Source organism: Sander vitreus, chromosome 20, assembly GCF_031162955.1.
Source record: "Sander vitreus isolate 19-12246 chromosome 20, sanVit1, whole genome shotgun sequence".
Taxonomy (NCBI): Eukaryota; Metazoa; Chordata; class Actinopteri; order Perciformes; family Percidae; genus Sander; species Sander vitreus.
Window position 1 is genome coordinate 14,554,936 of NC_135874.1, and position 20,426 is coordinate 14,575,361.

At 39.8% G+C, this 20,426-nt stretch overlaps 1 protein-coding gene across 1 annotated transcript in view; it reads right to left on the reverse strand.

Annotated features, from left to right (window-relative positions):
* mboat2a (membrane bound O-acyltransferase domain containing 2a) overlaps positions 1-17,691 on the reverse strand; it is a 45,612-nt gene extending 27,921 nt beyond the window's left edge. The window contains exon 1 of the mRNA XM_078277095.1: positions 17,267-17,691. Within this exon, the coding sequence (XP_078133221.1) occupies positions 17,267-17,350 (84 nt within the window). The 5' untranslated portion in view covers positions 17,351-17,691. The remainder of the gene's footprint in view (positions 1-17,266) is intronic.
* Between the last annotated feature and the right edge of the window lie 2,735 nt (positions 17,692-20,426).

The following is a 20,426-nucleotide window of genomic DNA, read 5'->3' on the forward strand; positions in this document are numbered from 1 at the left end:
AAAGCCCCCTTACTGGATTTGATTTTTTATTGTTAGCTGCCAACAGAATATTGTGTTTACCATAAATAAAAGACATTTTCACCATAAACTGGTGATTAAAAATGTGTCAGAATGCAGGAAATTAAGTCTTTGATGCTGAAAGTTTCCTGGGGGGACGACCCCCCCCGTTTAGTATGTGTCCCCCCAAAGGCTCATTCTGAGCTAGGAAAAACCCTGTCTGGGCATAGCTTCCTCTTTCCTTTCTATAAAAACAGGACCAAGAATCTACAGTCAGGCTCTGTGAGGGTGTACATAGGCACAATTTTAAAGTCAGCATGATAACTCACAATGCTGCTCACAATGACAATGCTAACACACTGATGTTTAGCAGGTGTAATGTTTACCTTGTTCATCATCTTTATTTAGAGTGTTAGTGGGCATTCATACAGCCTGCGTTGGCCACCGGTCAAAAACTCAGGTCAAAAAAGCAGGTATTTCCATTCATTTTGAATGGGGGTAGTGCGTTTAGGCTGCGACGGGAGTTGCCGCAGGGGGGAGATGCAAAAACTGGAGCGGGCCTGCAGTGAAAACGCAACCCTATGTCCCGCTGCGGTGGCCAATCATGTAACCGCCGATCAGACTTGTGATTCGGTTTTGAGGCGGCATGAGAGTCCCATACAGTAAACAAGAAACCTCACGGCTTCTATCCAAGGGGGTAAGCCTCTCTCCACAACGCGTACGCGTGCCATTTTGATGCTAACAAGCCATCAACCGCCGTTAGCATTCCATTGACTGCCATTCATTTTGACGTCACTTTGACAGCTAATAACTTTACATCTGAAGCGTTTTAAGACTCTATTTGTCCATTGTTTATTTCTAAAGAAATACGACAATGTATAAAAGGCTCCATTACCTTGTATCTCACGTTATGGCTCCGTAGCAGGCGTTTTTGTAAAAATAGGCTAAAGATTGTGTCATAACCACGCGACTTACTGTCGCATAGTAGTGGAATTACCGTATAGTACAGGAGAAGCTCGCAGGCAGTTTCAACTTACATTAGCTGTTTAAGTTTAAAAGGTCCCATGGCATGAAAATTTCACTTTATGAAATAGCCTGCCTATGGTTCCCCAGTGGCTAGAAATGGCGATAGGTGTAAACCGAGCCCTGGGTATCCTGCTCTGCCTTTGAGAAAATGAAAGCTCAGATGGGCCGATCTGGAATCTTCTCCTTATGAGCTCATAAGGTGGAAGGTTAACCCCCCCTTTCTCTGCTTTGCCCGCCCTGAGAATTTGGCCCACCCATGAGAGAGAGACATCATGGCTTTGAAATGAGCAAAGTGGCAGTTAGTCAAGGCCACACCCCCTACTCTCCACCTTGCCCACCCCCTCTGCTCCTCAATAGCTACAGACACAGAAATGGCACATACTAAGGAAAGCTCATTATAGGACTGGCTCTAGTGGCTGTAATTCTGCACCAAGGCTGAATTCCGGGATAGAGACTTCAGATACAGTATTAGGGGACCACTAAGGCCTATATAAAAGCATCCAAAGAGCACCATGTCATGGGACCTTTAATTACTAATGTTAACTAGCATTTAAGTTAGCAATAATTAGCCTGTGCCCATGTTATCTCTTTACATATACCTACGCTCTCCTTCTCTACAAGATTGGGAATGATTGAGATTTCTCTTGGCACAGCTACCAGAAGACTTCCAACTTTCAGACAGGTTGCTAACGTCACATCTACGTCTTCAAGCTCAGTTGAAGGCTGCGCAGTAACGCTCAGCCATCACCGGAAAAGTGCTTCTAATATCCTTCACTGGTCTCCGTCCAGAGCAACGGGATCTATTGGTCCATTTATTTTACTGTTTCTACCATTTCTATCGCTGCCATAACAACGTTTTAAAACGCAAGCACCGAACTGCCCAGATGTTTGTGGTACAGCTGAATGTTTGCCAAACAACAAAGCACAGTCGATCTGTCTCGCTCGCCTCTTTTCTTTCTCTCTTTCTCCGTGAAATGAAGCTGCCTTCAAGTGCGGTCGGAAACGCCGAGATCTATAAACGATCTGAGGGAAAACAGTAGTTGTGAAATATAAGATCTACTGGTGCTACATTGGGGGATTAAAGAACACAACAGGTCGTCACACAAATAGGCCATTTCATTGACACTCATACTGCCGCACAACCCTGTAGCAAACTGCCGGATCGCTGTTTCCCTGTCTGAACGCAGCCTTAGCATGCCAACATTTGCTAATTAGTAGGCTGACATTTGCAAATTAGCACTAAACACAAAGTAGAGCTGAGGCTGAAGATAATGTCATTAGTTTTGCAGTTATTTGGAAGCAAGTATTTCACAAATAAAATTTTTTACTCGATTGTGGCGCTAAATGAATATGAAACGAATCACATATCCTTGAGAGACTTACTTAAATATCTGAAGCAAATTTCACCGCAAATCCATCCAATAGTTGTCACGATGTTTCATTCAAAACAAAAATTGTCAACCTGATGGTGGCACTAGAGGTCAGGGGATCACCAAAGTCAGTAGGATACATCGTCTGGGATGTCTGTACACATTGTTTTGATAATCCATCGAGGGGATGTCAAGCCATTTCACTGATTAAAAGTGAAACTTTGACATGCTGGTGGCACTAGATGAAAATTTCAATCCAATAGTCGTTGAGTTATTTCAGTCTGAACCAAAGCAGTGGTACGACTGACCAACAGAACGACAGAGTGGCTTAATATTAACAAACCTCAAGGGGTGTACAAAAAGTATTATCGTTTTGAAGTGTTTGTGTGGAATAAATAGTTAATCCAATAGTCTAAAAAGACATTTTAGGATCCCCATCCAATCTGACTAACTTGCCTACGGACACTTCCTAGCCTTTAGTAGTCTGCATGAGTCTGTGTATGATCAGAGGCCTGGAGAAAATGCAGTGCATTTTCCATGTGGCACTAAGACCAATAAACATCTCAATAAAACTGGCTTGTTGAGTCTGACCTGCTCTCTGTTTCTCTGTCTTTGCTTGCGTAATGACTTCCACTCCTTCAATGAGCACACACACACACACACACACACACACACACACACACACCCATGCTACTGGGGTAATATTATTTTTCATATATAGTACTCCTCTCTTCTCTCCCTGTGCATGGTCCATGTTTAACACCCAGCGACTAAAATAGTTCCTTTTGCAAAGAGCAGTAATGTGGCTTCCTATACAAGCCTGACTCACAAGTGACTGGTGGGTGCCTGTCTGTGCATGTGTCCCTGCATCTGTTTGTGTGTGTCTGCACAAAGTGGAAGATAAATTTAGATGGTCATTAGCATAAAACCCATTTTTCCATGTCATTAAGTCACCACCCCTCCTTACCTCCCACTCCCCCACTCCTCCCCCCGCACAGCCCACGTGACGCTACAGTCCTGTTCTGCACAGTCTCATTTCATTTCCATCAGCTGTGGTCCACAATGACTCATGCAGATTCACAGAGTGAGGGAGGGACTGAAAGCCTTCAAGTTAAACTCAACTCTGTATTCTAGGCGAAAAGTGGCTGTGGAGCATATATGGTAGGGCTGGGCAATATGGCCTAAACTGACGCAAGCACGGACGGTAATACTATATATATCACAGTATTCTGTTTTTTTTATTTTATATATAAATGCTTCTGAAGGGGTAAAACACTTGTATAGAAACTGCATGGCAGCTATTACTGTAGCAAACTTAAAAATATTAACCTTTAATTAAATCGAAAGACACATGTTGCAGCGTAGTGTTTCCATTTCTGCTCAGTGTGAGTCTTTACTGCATTATGCTGTCATTTACTGTAACGTTTCTCTCCTCTCCACACGCACGTGCCAAACACACACTCGCAAACATGTGCATACACACACACACTATCTGCGGCCAGACAAAGACACAGGTAATGTGATGACTACTTTAGTCCTGGCTGGCCAATAAATGTAGCACAAGTCATTCAAGACATGACTCCGAGAGACAAACAGACGTGTGTGTGTGTGTGTGTGTGTGTGTGTGTGTTCAGTGCAACTAGATAATGCTGACAGTATGAGCACAACAGTATTCTCGTTCTTAGCACCAATACAACAAAGCTTGACTCGTTCCATGTCACTGGTGGTGCCCTCTTTACACACACACACACACACACACACACACACACACACACACACACACACACACACACATATCAAAGAAACAAAAGTTTGACAATTTGTCAAAGTTCTTCACCTCAAGTGAAGCCACAAGCCTGTCTGCTGAATAAAACTGTGGATGCATAAAGATAGTGGAATAAGGGCTTTAGGATACCTATGTTTAAGAAAGTGAAAATTATGGGTTGGTTGGATTGTTTTGTGTTTGGGTCAATGACGTGACCCCCATTTTTTTGTCTATAAGGACAAATTAAATTTATTATATTATTTTTTTGAGGCAGCATTCTAAAGTTTGGGGTTTTTTATCAATTTTGAGAGAATATTTGGAGGATAATGGCAAAAATGTCTAGGTGGTGTAAGTGTAACCAAAATATTTAAGTTTCTCAAAAAGGGCAAATTTCTTAATAATACCTCCTATAAACTACTTTGGCATAACCCTAAATTAAAGGTTATTATAAGCATAATAAATATAATTTTAAAAAACATTTTTATATTTATTCTAATATTTTGAGGAATCTTGTCAGTCAAGCTAACTTCCTAAGCTTGTGTCGCTGCATCCAACGCTTAGCACCGCCCAAGATGATTGGGATTGGTTTAAATAAATGCCTACAAACCTGAGCACATTTTTCTCCCATCCCAGAATGTTGTGTGGACTAGCCAGGCCCTCCTCCGCAGCACTGTGAAGGAAGGTCTGGCAATGTGAGACTACCCATCTATCTACCTCTTTCTCACACACAAACACACTGCTCACACATACACTCACACACAATTTGTAAGGTGTTTCGTAATCAAATGAGTTTTAACTACTTATAAAATAAATTGTAAATTGTGCAGTGTAAAAACACGTTTTGAAGACTTTTTACACAATTTGTCCAAGATTATTTAGAAAACAAAACTTGCCGGCACATCCGTCACTTGATATTGCTTGAACAAATATAATTTAAATTTAGAAGTAATGTATTTTCGGGTGAAATTTTGAAATATGAGTTGTATTCGTATCATCACATTGTATTTGTATTCACATACAATGTGCAGGATGAAATAGTAAATTTACTTCTTTTGTGGTCCTTTTGTAAAAAATGAAAAATAAAATGAACAATAACACAAATTATACATTTGAACAAAACACAAGGATGCTTTTAAAAAAGTTTTTTCAAAGATTTTTCATCTTGCCAACCCTTATTTGTCATTGACCCATTTACGCAGATGCAGCCAATGATTTACTGCAATCAAAAATATGTGGTGTTGTGTTGATGCTAGAAATAATGACAAAAGTGCCAAACGGATAGGAGCAGCAAAAAAGGAAGCACTCACTGATGCAGAAACGCACACACGTGGAGTGTTAAAGCCTGCAGTGTGGCGCTCTTCTCTCTGAGCTGATCCACAGATCCCAGTCAGGTTCTACAGTCAGGCTGGCTATTAACTGGGTACCAGGCCAGAACCAGTGTCTACTTTCTTAAAACACATGAACCTCACTCAAGCTGCAAGCAAAGATTAAAGGGCTGCTTTTGGTCAGAGACACCATCTGTGCTCTGAGCAGTCATCCTGGTGCCCAATGGGAAAGATGATGATGAAATAATGTTATCACAGCTGGATGCATTTACACAGTGATGAGTGACCTTGGCTTGATCCACTCAGGCATTTGTACTAAACAGTATGTTACCATGTCAGTGAAAAAACAAATGCAGAGCAACAGAAGGGAAGAAAGAAAATCGTGTATACATAATTAGCCAATACTCTCTATAGAAAAGGTCCTGTGTGGGCCATGCAGACTTGGGGTGCCAACCATGTCTGTGTTCCTTCTTTCTTTTCTTTTCTTTTCTTCTACTGTCCTTTTTACATTTCTCAACAAGCTTTGTTTAACACCACTTACCCCTTTTGATGCATGCAACTCCTAGCAAACACCTACCAGCTTTATAATTTATACAAAAAAAATACTGGCATCATTACAGAGAGGCAGATGAACAGACAGAGGGAAATATGTTTAAGAAATAGTCCAGTATATAGGTAGGTCCAATTAAAAGATGCAGTCTACAGCTGACTGATTACGTATATATTCATGCTGCATGTCTCCACAGTGCTGAATAATGTGAATGCATAAAAATATAAGCAGGAAGCTTTCTTTAATAGCCGCTTTTGATACGAAACTCTTAGCAAACAACTGCCAGCGGTACAACCATTTGATTTATAATATGACTTACTTGCACAGAAAGACACAAGGAGAGAGATACTACTGCATGTATTCTTAGCAGATTTGGCCAAATTTGGAGCCAACCCAGACTTGCCAGCCGATACTGTTGCGGTTTTCTTGGCTAGTGTAAAAGAGGGTCACTGGATACTCACAGCACCCAGGTAAAAAAATATCTACCCATGCAGGTCTTATGTATCCTGGATTGTGCCCAGCTAGCTCAGTATACTTTATGTTCACTATGTAACAAATAAGTAGATAACCAAAAAATGTACATGGGGCCAAAGACGGGTGAAGACATCACCATGTGGCCATGTCTCATACCCTGCAAATACTTACCTGCTGTTATTAATCAGTAATATTTAACAAACAGCTGAATGAGTTGTGTCCCTTCTGCAAAGTGCAGTGTTTGATTTCTCCATGTTGAACATTGGTACTGGGTGGTCTAAAAAGAAGCTGTTGCTTTTTATGTGAGGGACTAAAATCTGACTTGTATATGTGGGCCTGTCTCTCAACAAGATGTTACATCTACATTTGACCAGAAAAACACACCAAAAATGTTAGGCTAGAAATGCAAGATACTTTATAACTATCAATTTAGAAAAAGAGTTAAATGGTGGACTTTCTTGCTGTGATGATAGGTACAGTAGCGGATGTGTGAGAGGCCAATGCACCTAAAAGGCAGTGAGTCAGAGTGTTTTTGACCAAGGGCAAAATTACTGAGGCTAGCCAGGACTCTGCCAGCAACATCTGAGACGGCCTCTAACCAAACTTTAACTACTATCATGTTGTTTGGACATGGGGCCTCGGCTGAGGCTCCTCGACATGACACATAAAGACTGGTGAATGGTTCAATTATCTGGCTTTGAAACTGTTCAGCCTCAAATAATAAAATAGAACAACTTTCTGTAATCTCAAAAACATCATCATCTGAAACCATCTTCTTTAATCCATACTTCTCTCACTGTTCGTAGCTGATTGTCTGCACATTACGAGCTCAAACAACTGCTTGTTTGTGACTATTAGTGAAAACGTGCAAGTCACGGACACAAAAAGACACATAGTAAGACAAATAGTACAATATCTGAAGCCCAAGTCCTCAACAATACAAACATGCCATATCTCACTGGAATCACTACTTCTGCCCTATTCCAACTAAAGGCCGGTGGAGTGTTACAAAAGGTGTTTATCTGCTCATTAGCCCAGGTAGGATCAGTGACGTAATGACTTTGTAACAATAGTTGCGTGTAGAGGGGAAATGGCATTGATTTCAGAGAATAAACTCCCAGCCTTGGCAACCACTACCTAGATGAAAAAAGAAAGCAGAAAGCTGCTATGATACAGCACCAAATATGCAGTAAGTCCTCAATGGTGCGCTAAGAGTGAGGAGACAACCTTTAAGCAGCTGATCTGTACAAATGACTTTGCAAGAATCTGTAGTCAAGTACTCAGTTTGTAAGTGTTGATCTACAGTGGAGCATGCAGACTTTATAAAGAGTATGTAATTCACAGCAAAAATCCACTCAAAAATCCAGTACTCAAAACTTCACAATGATGCTCAAGTATCACAACTGAACACAGCACAAAAAGCAGGTTTTTCTGTAATGTTACAAAAGACTGTAAATGTTACATAAGCAAGTTAAGCAACTGACATTTGCTGGCTGGGTGAATGTTCTGTGGTTGGTCTACAATGGCACTGTTCGGATATGTCACTACTGACAGCATTAACTTCCCTAACGGCCACTGGAAGATGTTTCATCTGAAGCCGTGTCCCATTTTATGAGTGCGATTTACAGCCAAAAAAAGGAGTTAACGACATGGGGTAGCACACTACAACATGCCGTTTGGTTGTAGGTATCATTTACAGTAAGTTTTTTTATCTCTCTTGCTATTTCACACCTCATAAGAGAGAACGAGTGCAACACCAATACTGAAACAACAACAGATACTGAAAGTCAGTCTTTGCTTTATTGCGGTCACTTTCTATTAAAAGTAGCAGAAGATATAACTCAGAAACACAGAAGTAGCAGGCACACACACATGGGTGATGTAAACTGCCTGCCTGTCAGATTATCCGCGCCCTCCTGCCAGCCCGCTCGCCTCTCATTGAAAATGAATTACTATTCATTTTCATTTGAAAAAATTGTCAGTTAGGATACTATCTATCACTAAAGGAGGTGATTGAGCCTATGGCCCACTGATGAAAGTATTGCAATATTTATATTTTTCAGTATTGCATTTCTTTGTCTTATGTAAATTTCAGTTTGAAAGGTGCTATACAAGTAAACTTGCCTTGCATTTTTGATCATCTAGCCTAAATGTTACTGATTGTGTTTCGCTTAGACTATAGAGAGAATTTATGTAAAACATAAAATTTAGTGGTATACCACTTAAAGCACAGATTGTATAGCCATTTGGGGCACAGGTGACCAGATTCAAGGGAATCATTTGTTTCTTGCGATGGTACCCGTATCTCATTCACCAGTGAAGAGCTCATGAACTTCAGGGGAACAACACCATTGGACTTATTTCCCACTTTTCTTCTCCCTTCACTGGAAATTTTGTTCTCCTGACCTGGAATATTTCATCATAAACTGTAAGCCTTTTTATTCACCATGTGAGTTCCACTCATTCATTCTGGTCGGTGTTTACATCTCACCGCAGGCCAACGTGCAGGACGCACAGCGCATGCTCGCCGACCAGATACTGTGTGAAGCGGACCAACCCGGACTCCCTAGTTATTGTCCTTGGAGACTTTAATAAAGGGAACCTCACTCATGAACTCCCTAAATATAGACAGCATATTAAATGCCCGACCAGAGAGGAGAACACTCTGGATCACTGTTACACCACAGTCAGGGATGCTTATCACGCAGTCCCCCGTGCTGCACTGGGTTTCTCTGACCACGTCATGGTTCACCTGATCCCCGCCTACAGGCAGAAACTAAAGATCTGCAAACCTGTAGTGAGGACATCAAGAAAGTGGACCAGTGAGGCTGTGGAGGATCTCCAGTCGTGTTTGGATTCTACTAACTGGGATGTGTTCAGGACTTTTACCAACAGTCTGGATGAGTACACAGAGGCTGTGACGTCATACATCAGCTTCTGTCAGGACTGCTGTGTTCCATCAAGCACCAGGGTGAGTTACAACAATGACAAACCCTGGTTCACAGCCAAACTCAGAAGGTTAAGGCTGACTAAGGAAGAGGCGTTCAGGAGTGGGGACAAAGACAGATTTAAAGAGTCGAAGTACAAGTTTAGCAAGTCAGTGAAGGAGGCTAAACGACGGTACTCTGAGAAGCTCCAACTCCAGTTTTCAGCGAACGACTCTGCGACTGTCTGGAAAGGACTTAGGCAGATCACCACCTATAAGCCTAAAACCGCCCACTCCTTCAATGACCGACACCTAACCAACGACCTGAACAAGTTCTACTGTCGATTTGAAAGACAAAAGGACAGTCCTGACACCATCCCCCACGACACCTCCCTACAGCTACAGCCACTGTGCTTCACCTCCACCTCCCCCACCTCAGCAGGGTCTTGGGCCTCCCCACCAATTGTTTAATATTCCATCTAGAGAATGCGTGACATGCACCAACAACACCAAAACAAATTCCTTGTATGTATTAAAAAACGTACTTGGCAATAAAACCCTTTCTGATTCTGATCAATGGCATAAAGCCCTGAGGAGTAAACATTGTGAATCAATTCGGCATTTAGTGGCCTAACTTTTCAGATGACAGTGCAATTTGTAGTTAGGGATGATCAATACTATTGATCAGATTGACCATTTATTGGAGCGTAAAGCCACTGAAAAGTAAGGTGACAAAGGTTTGGTGAATGTGTCTGAGTCTATTTGTTCCTGTGAAGGACAATGAGCTGAACGCCCTTACTCACTTACCTCAATGGAATTACTATTGACAGTGCAAAGCCCCACTGATAAATATTCATGTCCTCTCATTTATATCTCCTTCATCCCATTGGACTACTGGCCAAGCAGTAAATAACCCAGAAAGTATCAGCTGTTTCACATAAGAGTTTTGGCCGGAAATTGAACATAATAGCTACCAACATTTCAGACTGTAAAATGCCTAACAACTATCAAAGTAAGAATATGAACTGTGATGGCCCTATCATACCCAAAGGCAAATCTTCAACGCTGGGCTTGCTTGTTAACATTCATCTACAAGATCAGATATGTCTAGTTGCTTGGCCTGTAATTTGAAGCTGTAATGTTCTCTGTACCGACCAACCATGCGCTGTGACCAGAAACCAAATCCACCAACCCTCATAACACCACAGCATTACCAACGGAACTAATAAGTTAGTAAGCTGAGTCATGTGGACATCCACTTTCGAGGCAATGCAGAGCACTTCAGAGTGAAGAGGATTGACAGATGCACAGATTTCCCTGCTTATCTTTACTTTAAGAAAGCCCCGCCTATGTGTTTTGTTCGATTACAAGGGACAAAGCACTGCAGAAGATACAGAACCCAATACTTTTTTTCCCATAACATAACACAGGCCTCATTGACATTTTATTGATTCTTTTAGTATAATAGCAAGTAAATGGTGAATACCATAGAAATGAAATGCAGTTACTTTTCATGGGTGCTGTAGTTTTTTTGTATGCTAACAAATGAATAGCAGTATAACTCAAATAACTAAAAAAGTGGATGCTGAATATGGAAAATAAACTTAAAGAATATGCTTAATTTTTTCCAGAAAGCCCAATAAAAGAAATGCTGAATGGGAGATTGCATTGAGTTACAGAAGCTTAGTATAATAAAGAATGTGATGTCAGGACTTCGGCTCTCTAAGAAGTAACAACATTATGAATACTAAAATATCCACTGGTCACTGGAGCAAACTTATCTACTCTAATATTATGTAATGAACCATAATCAGCCAATACAAAATATTTATCTTTATATCCAAGATAAATTATTACACAATGCTATTTGTGCTGGATAAACATGTGGATTGGCCTTCTTATAGATATCACTTCTTTCCCTGGATTAAATGTCACACACAGACAAGCCTAATTAAACACATAATCATTAAGTCTAAGCCACCTTCATGAAGATCTGCATTGTGTGTAAACCATTACTGTGTTGCCTGTTGTCAACCACCCAGTAATGTTAACAACATATATTAACAACAATATTTCCATATTTCCCAGGAGGAATCACACATGCTTGTGTTGATTGTGTACCATAATAATAATAATAATAATAATAATAATAATAATAATAATAATAATAATGGCAGGAGCCAGCACGTTTCATTAGAGAGACCCGAGGGGAAAGAAATCAATTGAAGGCATAAGATTTCCCAGAGGGGGGCAATTAAAGACAAAGGGGACCAGAGGGCTTAAAATTAAGACCGGCGGTCCCGAGCCAGGGGCTTTGGGGACTCATTCAGCAGCAGGGTACCTCAGAGGGAAGCCAAACTGGGATTCTTTAGGTAAAGCTCCCCCAAACCTTATCACTTAAAATCCACTCATTGAAGGAAAATATTAACATTAGCGCTAATGACATAGGTACTCTGATTGTTTTACAAAGATCCAGAGATATCAGCATCCTGATTTTTACAGTAACAGCCAGTCACCACTACATGTTTTCACTACTTATTTCAAACTTCAGTTAAACTCATTATAACCTATCCATTCGGTATGTTCCAGTGTTATCATAGATATAAAACATCTTATATCTATGGTTAGACATGTGTCACTGATAGCAGGGAATTGTCAGTGGATAAAAGAAAAGCTGGGGGGTCAAACCCTTAGCACTGTGTGGGCTCAGAGGCCTGCAGTACAATAGCCTGGCAGAAAATGCAACAGCAACAACAAAAGGGGGCTTGTTATCGTGATAAAATACATGGCCGTTGACTGTGACAAACTGCAATCCAATATGTCACATAAACAGAAGACCGATTGTACAGCTGGGCAGCGAGCCTTTTGTGACCACAGGACACACACAGCAGCACCGCCTGTACAATGCGAGCTAGTGCCAATAAGACTGCATCTTTGTATCAGACATTGTTGGTACAATGAAATGATGTATGAGCTACAACACCAGCATGCCGACTGCATATTCCTCAATAGAAACATTGAAGTTCTGCTGTTCTGAGATAAAATAGCAAAGCTGGAATTGATATTTTCTTTTGTTTTGTCATTTAATAGTACAACACAAGAGAGAGCAATGTGCCAGCCACTGGACATAATTTCTCAGTGAGGTAGAAACATATTTGTCATGTATAGCCAGTTTACAGTACCACCACACTCTTGTCAACAATATTCAGGATGTTGTTAAGGTCATTGCTGACACTACAAACATCACATTATCCAAAACCTCTACTGATCCAAATACTAAATATTTACCATTTATAATTATTATGCCAAAAAAAATAAACCTGAGAACAAAGAAACCTGACTTTTTAAGGTTAAACCACATGATTAATGTCAGCTTATGAGGTGTAGATTGTCTAGCAAACAACACGGTGCAGGTGGAAATTTCCACACTGCCATGCTCCAACGAGACATCCTGTAGTGCTGTCAACCTGCTGGATGCAAGCTTCCCTGAAGTCAAACCACCTTTACCTAGAGCATTCATTACATCAAACAAAAGATACAGTATACCATCTCAATTGACAATTTGGAAGGGCATGTATCAGCCACTCAAAAACAATGACGAGCTGCACAAACAAACAGCAAGTTGTTAAGGTTCATTGCATATGTGTGAAAAAGCCAGTGGAGGGATTTATCGGCAGCCCAGCGGCTGCATATTGAAACAGCTGCAGCTGTGGCAGGACTTCTCAGCTGATGCTACAACCTAATGAGATACAAAAGTCACTTCTCAGCAGAAGTAAACATTTTAAGATCAATCAATAAATAATAAATAAATAGCCAAATGCCAATGTTTCAGTTGAACAGAAAACTTTCTGAACCTTTTGAATAATTAAATAAAGTACCCAGGTTTCTGGCATGGACTCTTACATTTCAGAGGGATTGCTTGAGTCATGTAATAGGGCAATTTCTGATTTGCTATCATAGATAGCATGATGTTTGGAACCAGCCAACACTTGATAACTGCAAGACATGAGGCTGTATGAGTCAATTGGTTTTCAAATAAAACTCAATATTATTCTTTATGATGCCTGGCCTGTTGGCTATATTATTGGGGGGGGGGGGACAAAAATGGACCTAAAGGCAATCCTTGCGGCACAGCACAAATGATGTCAGCATGAAAAGCATACCATTGTGATATTAACATGCATCATCCACACTGACAGCAAAAGTTCCACCCAATTGAACCTGATTAAGTCACAAGGCCAGCTCTAGTCCTAAAGGGATTGAGATAAAACACAGTACAGTAAGTATTTGTGTGCCATGTGCTGATCTTAAATATAACTAAACTTGTCTTAATAAAGTTATCTTTTGCGAGTCCAATGGACAGTTCTACAGCAGTAGCCAAACAAGTGGATGTTTAAACTAAAGGGTGGGAGGGAGGCCAGATGAGATGCAGTAAAATGGAAAAGGATTTTCTTGATGAACACTGTCAGGTCAAGGTCTTCAAGGCTATGAGCAGCACTTCATACTGGCCTTCACTCCACAAGGTTTATGACGAGCAGAACAACAGCTCAATACAACCAAATCTGGATTAGACACAGTTCAGGATCAAGATGTGTAATTTGAGCCTATAAATCACAATTTTCATACCAGAACCCCTAAACCAGTGTGGGTGCACAAAAATTCAGGAGGACTTAGTCAAAGTAGTAACAGCATGTTACTGAGAGGGGACAGGCTGTGTATGTTATAGAAAGAGAAAGAAAGGGAGATAAGAACAGAGAAGGAGAAGCACAGTGTCAGTTCAAATTTCACATCTCCCATTATAGCTCTGACACAGGCCAGTGCCCAGGCCTGTGTCTCCTATGGGATACATACAGTCCTAACAACATACAGTGAGCTGCCACACTACAGCAGCTTCATAAAAATGAGTGTCAATGTCCGTGGGCCACACAGATCATACTGTATCTGATTGGCTGTATTGATTTTTTGTGGTGTTGACAGCGGCCCTGGCACAGTAGGGCACCCAGTTGGCTGGAAGCTAACAAACCACATTTTCACAAGGGTGACACCTGTCTAACAAAGCAGTCTGACTCATGATTAGTTGTCACATTTGTACAATGACACTTAGCCAGGATTTATTTAAAATAGAGAAACTAAGCATAGCCATGAATAAATCAAATGAATGTTTCAATAAACACATGATACAGTGAGTGACTTCTCATTTCCTGAATGGCAATTGCTTGACTAAAGTGCTATGGCACTAAAGTAAAGGGCATGGAAACTGTCTAGACATAAAATAAGCTTTAGAACATGCAAAAACTATTGTTCATGATTAATAATTGTGGTTATGGTCCCAGGGTAAAGCAAAGGATCAGAATTGGCAATGTAGTAAATGAATAAACTGTAGCAATCATGTTAATGTAAAACTATGTTGTAGCCTCATGCTAATGCTGTTATCGTTATCATGTTGAGTTAGAAAGTGGCATGCACAGTAGATGCAGCAGCTTAGTCAAAACACAAGTTTGATCTCACATAAACTTTGGCTATATGTCCTTTTAGAGAGTGCTTTTAATACGTTACAAATTACATTATAATAATGATTGTAATACCTATTTATTATAAGTATTTATTGCAAAATTACAACAAAGTAGAGGACACTTTGGGGTTCCATTAATGTATACTCATTGTTTGACTTATTAGAGGCACAGTAATTAATGCACTTGAACTCTTTTTCTAAGTTCAGAGAATGAGTTTATGATGCAGACAGATCACTTTAAAAGGTGAATCCTCTCTCAGCAATATTCCTCACACAGGCTGGAGAGAGTCATAATCAAACATTCCAGTCTGCACAAGCAGGTAGTATGGAAAATTAAAAAGAAGGTTGCATACGTTTGCTGTTTGATCCACAACAAAGAAGTAGTTTAAGAGGTTAGTCACTGTGTGTGCATTGGGAGCCGATAAAGAGGCCAAGTTTACATGAGCACACAGTTCACTGGCAAATTAACATGATTGATTACATTTAAAATCATTTTATCTAAAAACGGTGGCGACACTTTTTCAAACTATTTCAAACATGCAAACTATCACAGAGTTGAGAATACAAATATATGTAAAGCAAGGCTTTGCGGAGTTCCAGTGTGAAGAGAAGAGTGAGTCATGAGGCTTGCATGTAAGAGTGCTTGGCAGGAGCAGGAAAGAGACTCATCTGTACGTGACCTCATGCTGATAAGGAAAGCGTAACATAAATAAGGGATTCTGCCGCTGATGACACAGGGCAAAGATCCACAGCAAAACGTTGCCAACATAAGAAGAATCCAAAAGAAGTCCATTTGTGAGGAAAAATCTATTCTTGCTCTATACAAGAAAGGGTTACTCATACTGATGGACAGTGGATTCCTGGTGTTCACACTGACTATACTGGGAAACATAAATTGAGTTTCCTTCCAGAAAATATACTTTTAGTGCAAGAGAACATCGACTGATGTTCTTACAATAAAAACATTTTGCTACTATGTGGCTAACACATTTTAGGTATCAGATAACGTAGAGGGAAATTTTAGAATCCACCATATTAAAACAATGAAAATTACAATAATTGGAGGACACCACTGTAGTTAACATGGGATATATTTAAATTAAACAAGCCAAAGCGGCACTTAAAATTTGTGTTGTTGTTTTTTTGTGTCCACAGAAGCCTGTCTAGACAAACCCTGATCTGTACTGACATGACTGTACTGTATGTTTCCACACACCACCACAGGCTCTGGTGAGTTTTGAAATCATTGCTATGGAAATGTTCTTTGCATTTGCATGTGCGATTGTGTAGGTGTGGTGCCTGTGAATGTGAAAATGACTATGTATTTGCAATGCAAACATTTTGCAATGAATTCCACTTCAGAAATAATTATCACTAGCTAATTATAATCCCATAATTCCAGGCTAATCTCACCTACAGTGGTTACCCAACCCATTTCAGCACTGCCTCAAAATGTGAGAAGACAGAGACAGATAAGGTGTGGTGCTCTCTGTCATTACAGATGAGCAATGGTGACCAGCAAAGCAATCTGTAACCATGAATCACATGTTTGTTTTTAACTATATTTTGACCTGGTTTAGGTTTGCAAATGTAAAAATACATGAGCTTTAATTCCTACAGGACTGGATTTCTAAAACATAGGCTTTACCTGAAAACCACATATAAACTGCATGGCTTTCTCCAAATAGTGCTCAGGTGCCTTTGAACTGAATAGTGTCATGCCAACTCCAACATCTGATTTCATCAGCAACTAACGTTACAGGTTCCTAATATTTTCAATCTTTGGAAACCATTTTACATAAAACTAGATTGTGTTTCCGTTTCTTAGCAATGCGAAAACTGTTACAATATAGCAGATTGGTCATTGCGGCCTACACACTATTATATGGCTAACGTTAATTTAGGTGAAATGTAACTAGTTAATCAATCCAGATTATAGTTAGTGATACAATGAAAGGCAGATCAAAGCCTCTCCGAGGAGCTTCAGACCCCAGTTTAGGAACCACTGGATTAGGTTTTGGGGCATCGATGGGAAAAGACAAAAGGGATTAGCTGTAGTGTAGCTTTTGAAATGGGGCTATCTGATGATAGTGAAACAAATCAGTGATTGTGTGCACTGGTTTTCAGTAAATCCGCAATGTAACGATAACATATGACGTTAAAGGCTAAGCTAACGTTTGGGAAGAACAGCGTTGCGCATTATCAGTCTCTGCTAATGTTATATGCACTTGTGCTAGCGAACTACGATGAATGTGCTGTGTAAAATGTAATCTCAAGTCAGGCGGTTCGTGTATTGATATCTTCTCCATCCTAAAACATACCTGGTCAACAGGGAGATTAATAATTTCGCTGATTGGCTGCAAAAGAGTAGATCCAGTGCATGATGCTGTCGTTTGCGTAGCCATGCTTGGTCGGTGTCCTTAAATCCTTTCTTTCTCCTTTCTCCGGTTCCTTTCACTCTCCTCGGCTGCTGCGATGATAAATACACTGCTGCTGCTGCTGCTACTGCTGCTGCTGTTGTTGCGACGGACTGTACGGTTGTCATACACAGCACACATCCAACAAAGAGTACAAAATCATGACAAGATTTTCACTGCTCGACCACTTTCTCTTCGGTCTAACGTTCGTTAGGAGCAAAATACGTCGTATTGTTAAATAGGAGTCGGCGAGAGTGGCGTTTTTTTTTGTTTTTGTTTTAATCGCTGTAGCACATATATTTGATTTAAATTAGCGTAAGCAGTGACGTTTTAGGTAGCAGCCTACTCTAATGACAACTACATGTTAACATATACTCAATTTCTCGTTTTAAGGCGTTCCTGTTGTGCGCATTTGTAGTATGCCTTGTGTCAAAAAGCAACATTTGCGCCGGTTTTTACATGAAAAGAGAAATTGTAGTGAAAGTGAAATTTTGCTAGCTACCGTTTTTGGTGCCTACTCATCCAGTTTTTAAAATATTTGTACGCTACCCACGACTGGACCATGGTTACTATGACAGTAGAGTAAGACATGAACTATCTTAATAGCAGAGTCTCTTTGACAACAATAGAAATGGTGATAATGTGGGTGGAGATATGGCGGCCAAGCCCTCCGTTATTATAACCATATTTGACCTATCGTGTGGAGACAGGGAATCCATCAGCCAATACCACTTTGTAAATGGAAGAAGGGTCTTGATTTACAGTCCTCAAGGCAAATTGAAACTGAATAATGGTGACGGTCGTCACTCCCCACCCTTTGCCCCACCCCTTTCACATTTATAGCGTTCCACACGTGAAGGACAAAAGTGTGATGTAAGGGGGCATTTGGCAGGCTTCATTTGAGGAAATGACTACGATGAGGCCAGTGATGGTTGTTCAAAGCAAAAGACCTGCATCTGCACTATCTGCGCTGGTATTTTTAGCTGTTAAAAAAAGAGATTAAGAGCTCTTAAATGGTGACCACACACACACACGCACGCACGCACACACACACACACACACACACACACACACACACACATTTTGACATTGTGCAAACATTTAACAATCTAGACATGGACATATAGCCTATTACGCTTTTTTATTAGATGTATTTTGTCAATAGATCATAGGACACAGATTGGCAAATTATATATTCTTGAATATATTTCAAATCTACATTGTATTTTTTAGTTGTAAGACAGAAGAAGCGAAATAAACATAGAAACATAGGGCAGGATGTTACCTTTCCCTGCATAATATTTTTTGCACTGCATCATGAAATTGTTTAAAGCTCCTTGAGGCAAATTTGTGATATTGGGCTATATAAATAAACTTGACATGGCAATGAAAATATGAAATATCTATATGAAATAAGTATATGAAGTATTTAAGGAACAAAAGAGTTTGTAATTCATGTGATAACAACTGTCGGGGGGACAGAATGTAAAAATACAAGCAATATTTGCCTAAATGCTTTGTAAGCCGCCCAATCATGTTTAAACTTGTGTTGTAGACAGATAATTTAAGGATAGTATGTGGATTAGGTGCCTTTTTGAGCAACATGCCCCTTTTTAAATTCTTTAGTTTGTGTTAAGGATCTATTTTGGCTATTTATCTTTGTACTGATTCTACTCCATACCACAATGTATGGTCTAAGAGTAAATGAATGAATGAATGAATCTGAAAATGAAGTTGCTGCAAAGACAGGATAAAGTGAGCACTACAGTTCGTTTATGAAAATTAAGCTATTGTGATCAATCAGATAGCTACTGGTTACTTGGATTGTTATGCAATAGCCTCTGGCAGCAGCCTTTTATTTATTCACTGTCTATAAGCACCACCTAATGGTTTAAAGTATGTTCCCCAGAAACCTACTTAGATACAATTTAATAAATACATACATTGTATTTCCTCAATAAAACAGGAAATATTTCCATAAGAAAGGATTCCAATTTAAGGACATGCACAGAAGAATGTTATACCATAGTCATAATTCATCAATCTGTTTAAACTTATACTATGATTTCTTTTTTAACCATTAATTCTACATTATTCCTCTGAAGTTGTGACTTTGTAATTGAAGATTTTATCTCTGATATAATAGTTATGTTTTGTTTGAATAAGGTTTGCAACAAGGCGCAGTAGCCAATAGAGGGCAGCACTATACCTTACCAATGCCAACTCATCTGCTTTCACTTTTGTTCATTTAGGGCAGGGAGTTCCAACACAACATTAGAATTTTTCAAAAGTATGTACAATGCCAGAAAGGTAATAATATAAGGTTTATGAATCAAGACAGAAAGTTTTGCACTATGTGTTGTGCTGTCACTACATCATTGTTGCAATATGCTTATCATCAGCAAAACGCAGTTTAAAATGCTCTGAATGTAGATGGATTTGTCATACAGACACTGACACAAGTAGCATTTTGATACAAATACACTCAAAACTAATATGATTTCAAATTCAAAAAGGGACAGTGCTAGACAATAAATAGAAAGCTGACTATGCATATCACTCACCATTTATACAGACAGCTCTTTTCCTCAGTTATTTCTAAATATTTTCTCCCAGGAACAATATCACGGGTTTGTGACCTCTGTACTCTTACTTTTGATTATTACGAAGAGCATCAGCTCACTGATGAGGATGGCACAGTGAAAAAATGAAGATGTCAAGCATAATATTGATCAGATAAACTACAGATGCACAGATAACCAAATTGTGACATGAGATCAAGAAGAATAAAAAGCAGATGTGTTTAAGCACAAAACAGTCATGACCTTTAGGTGCATTGGCAGACAGGTTCCAGTTAAGTACATCTGAGCTGGTTGAGGAAGAGTAAAAAAAGGAAATGAAAATCCATCGCATAATAAATGAAAGCAACTAGATAATCAAATGTGCTAATGTAAGGCAGGGCATTACATGTAAACAGCTCAAGCTAGTGGAAAGTGATTATTTAAAAACTGGCTGATGAACCGTATATGCCCTCGAAATACATCAAAGTACATTACTTTATATA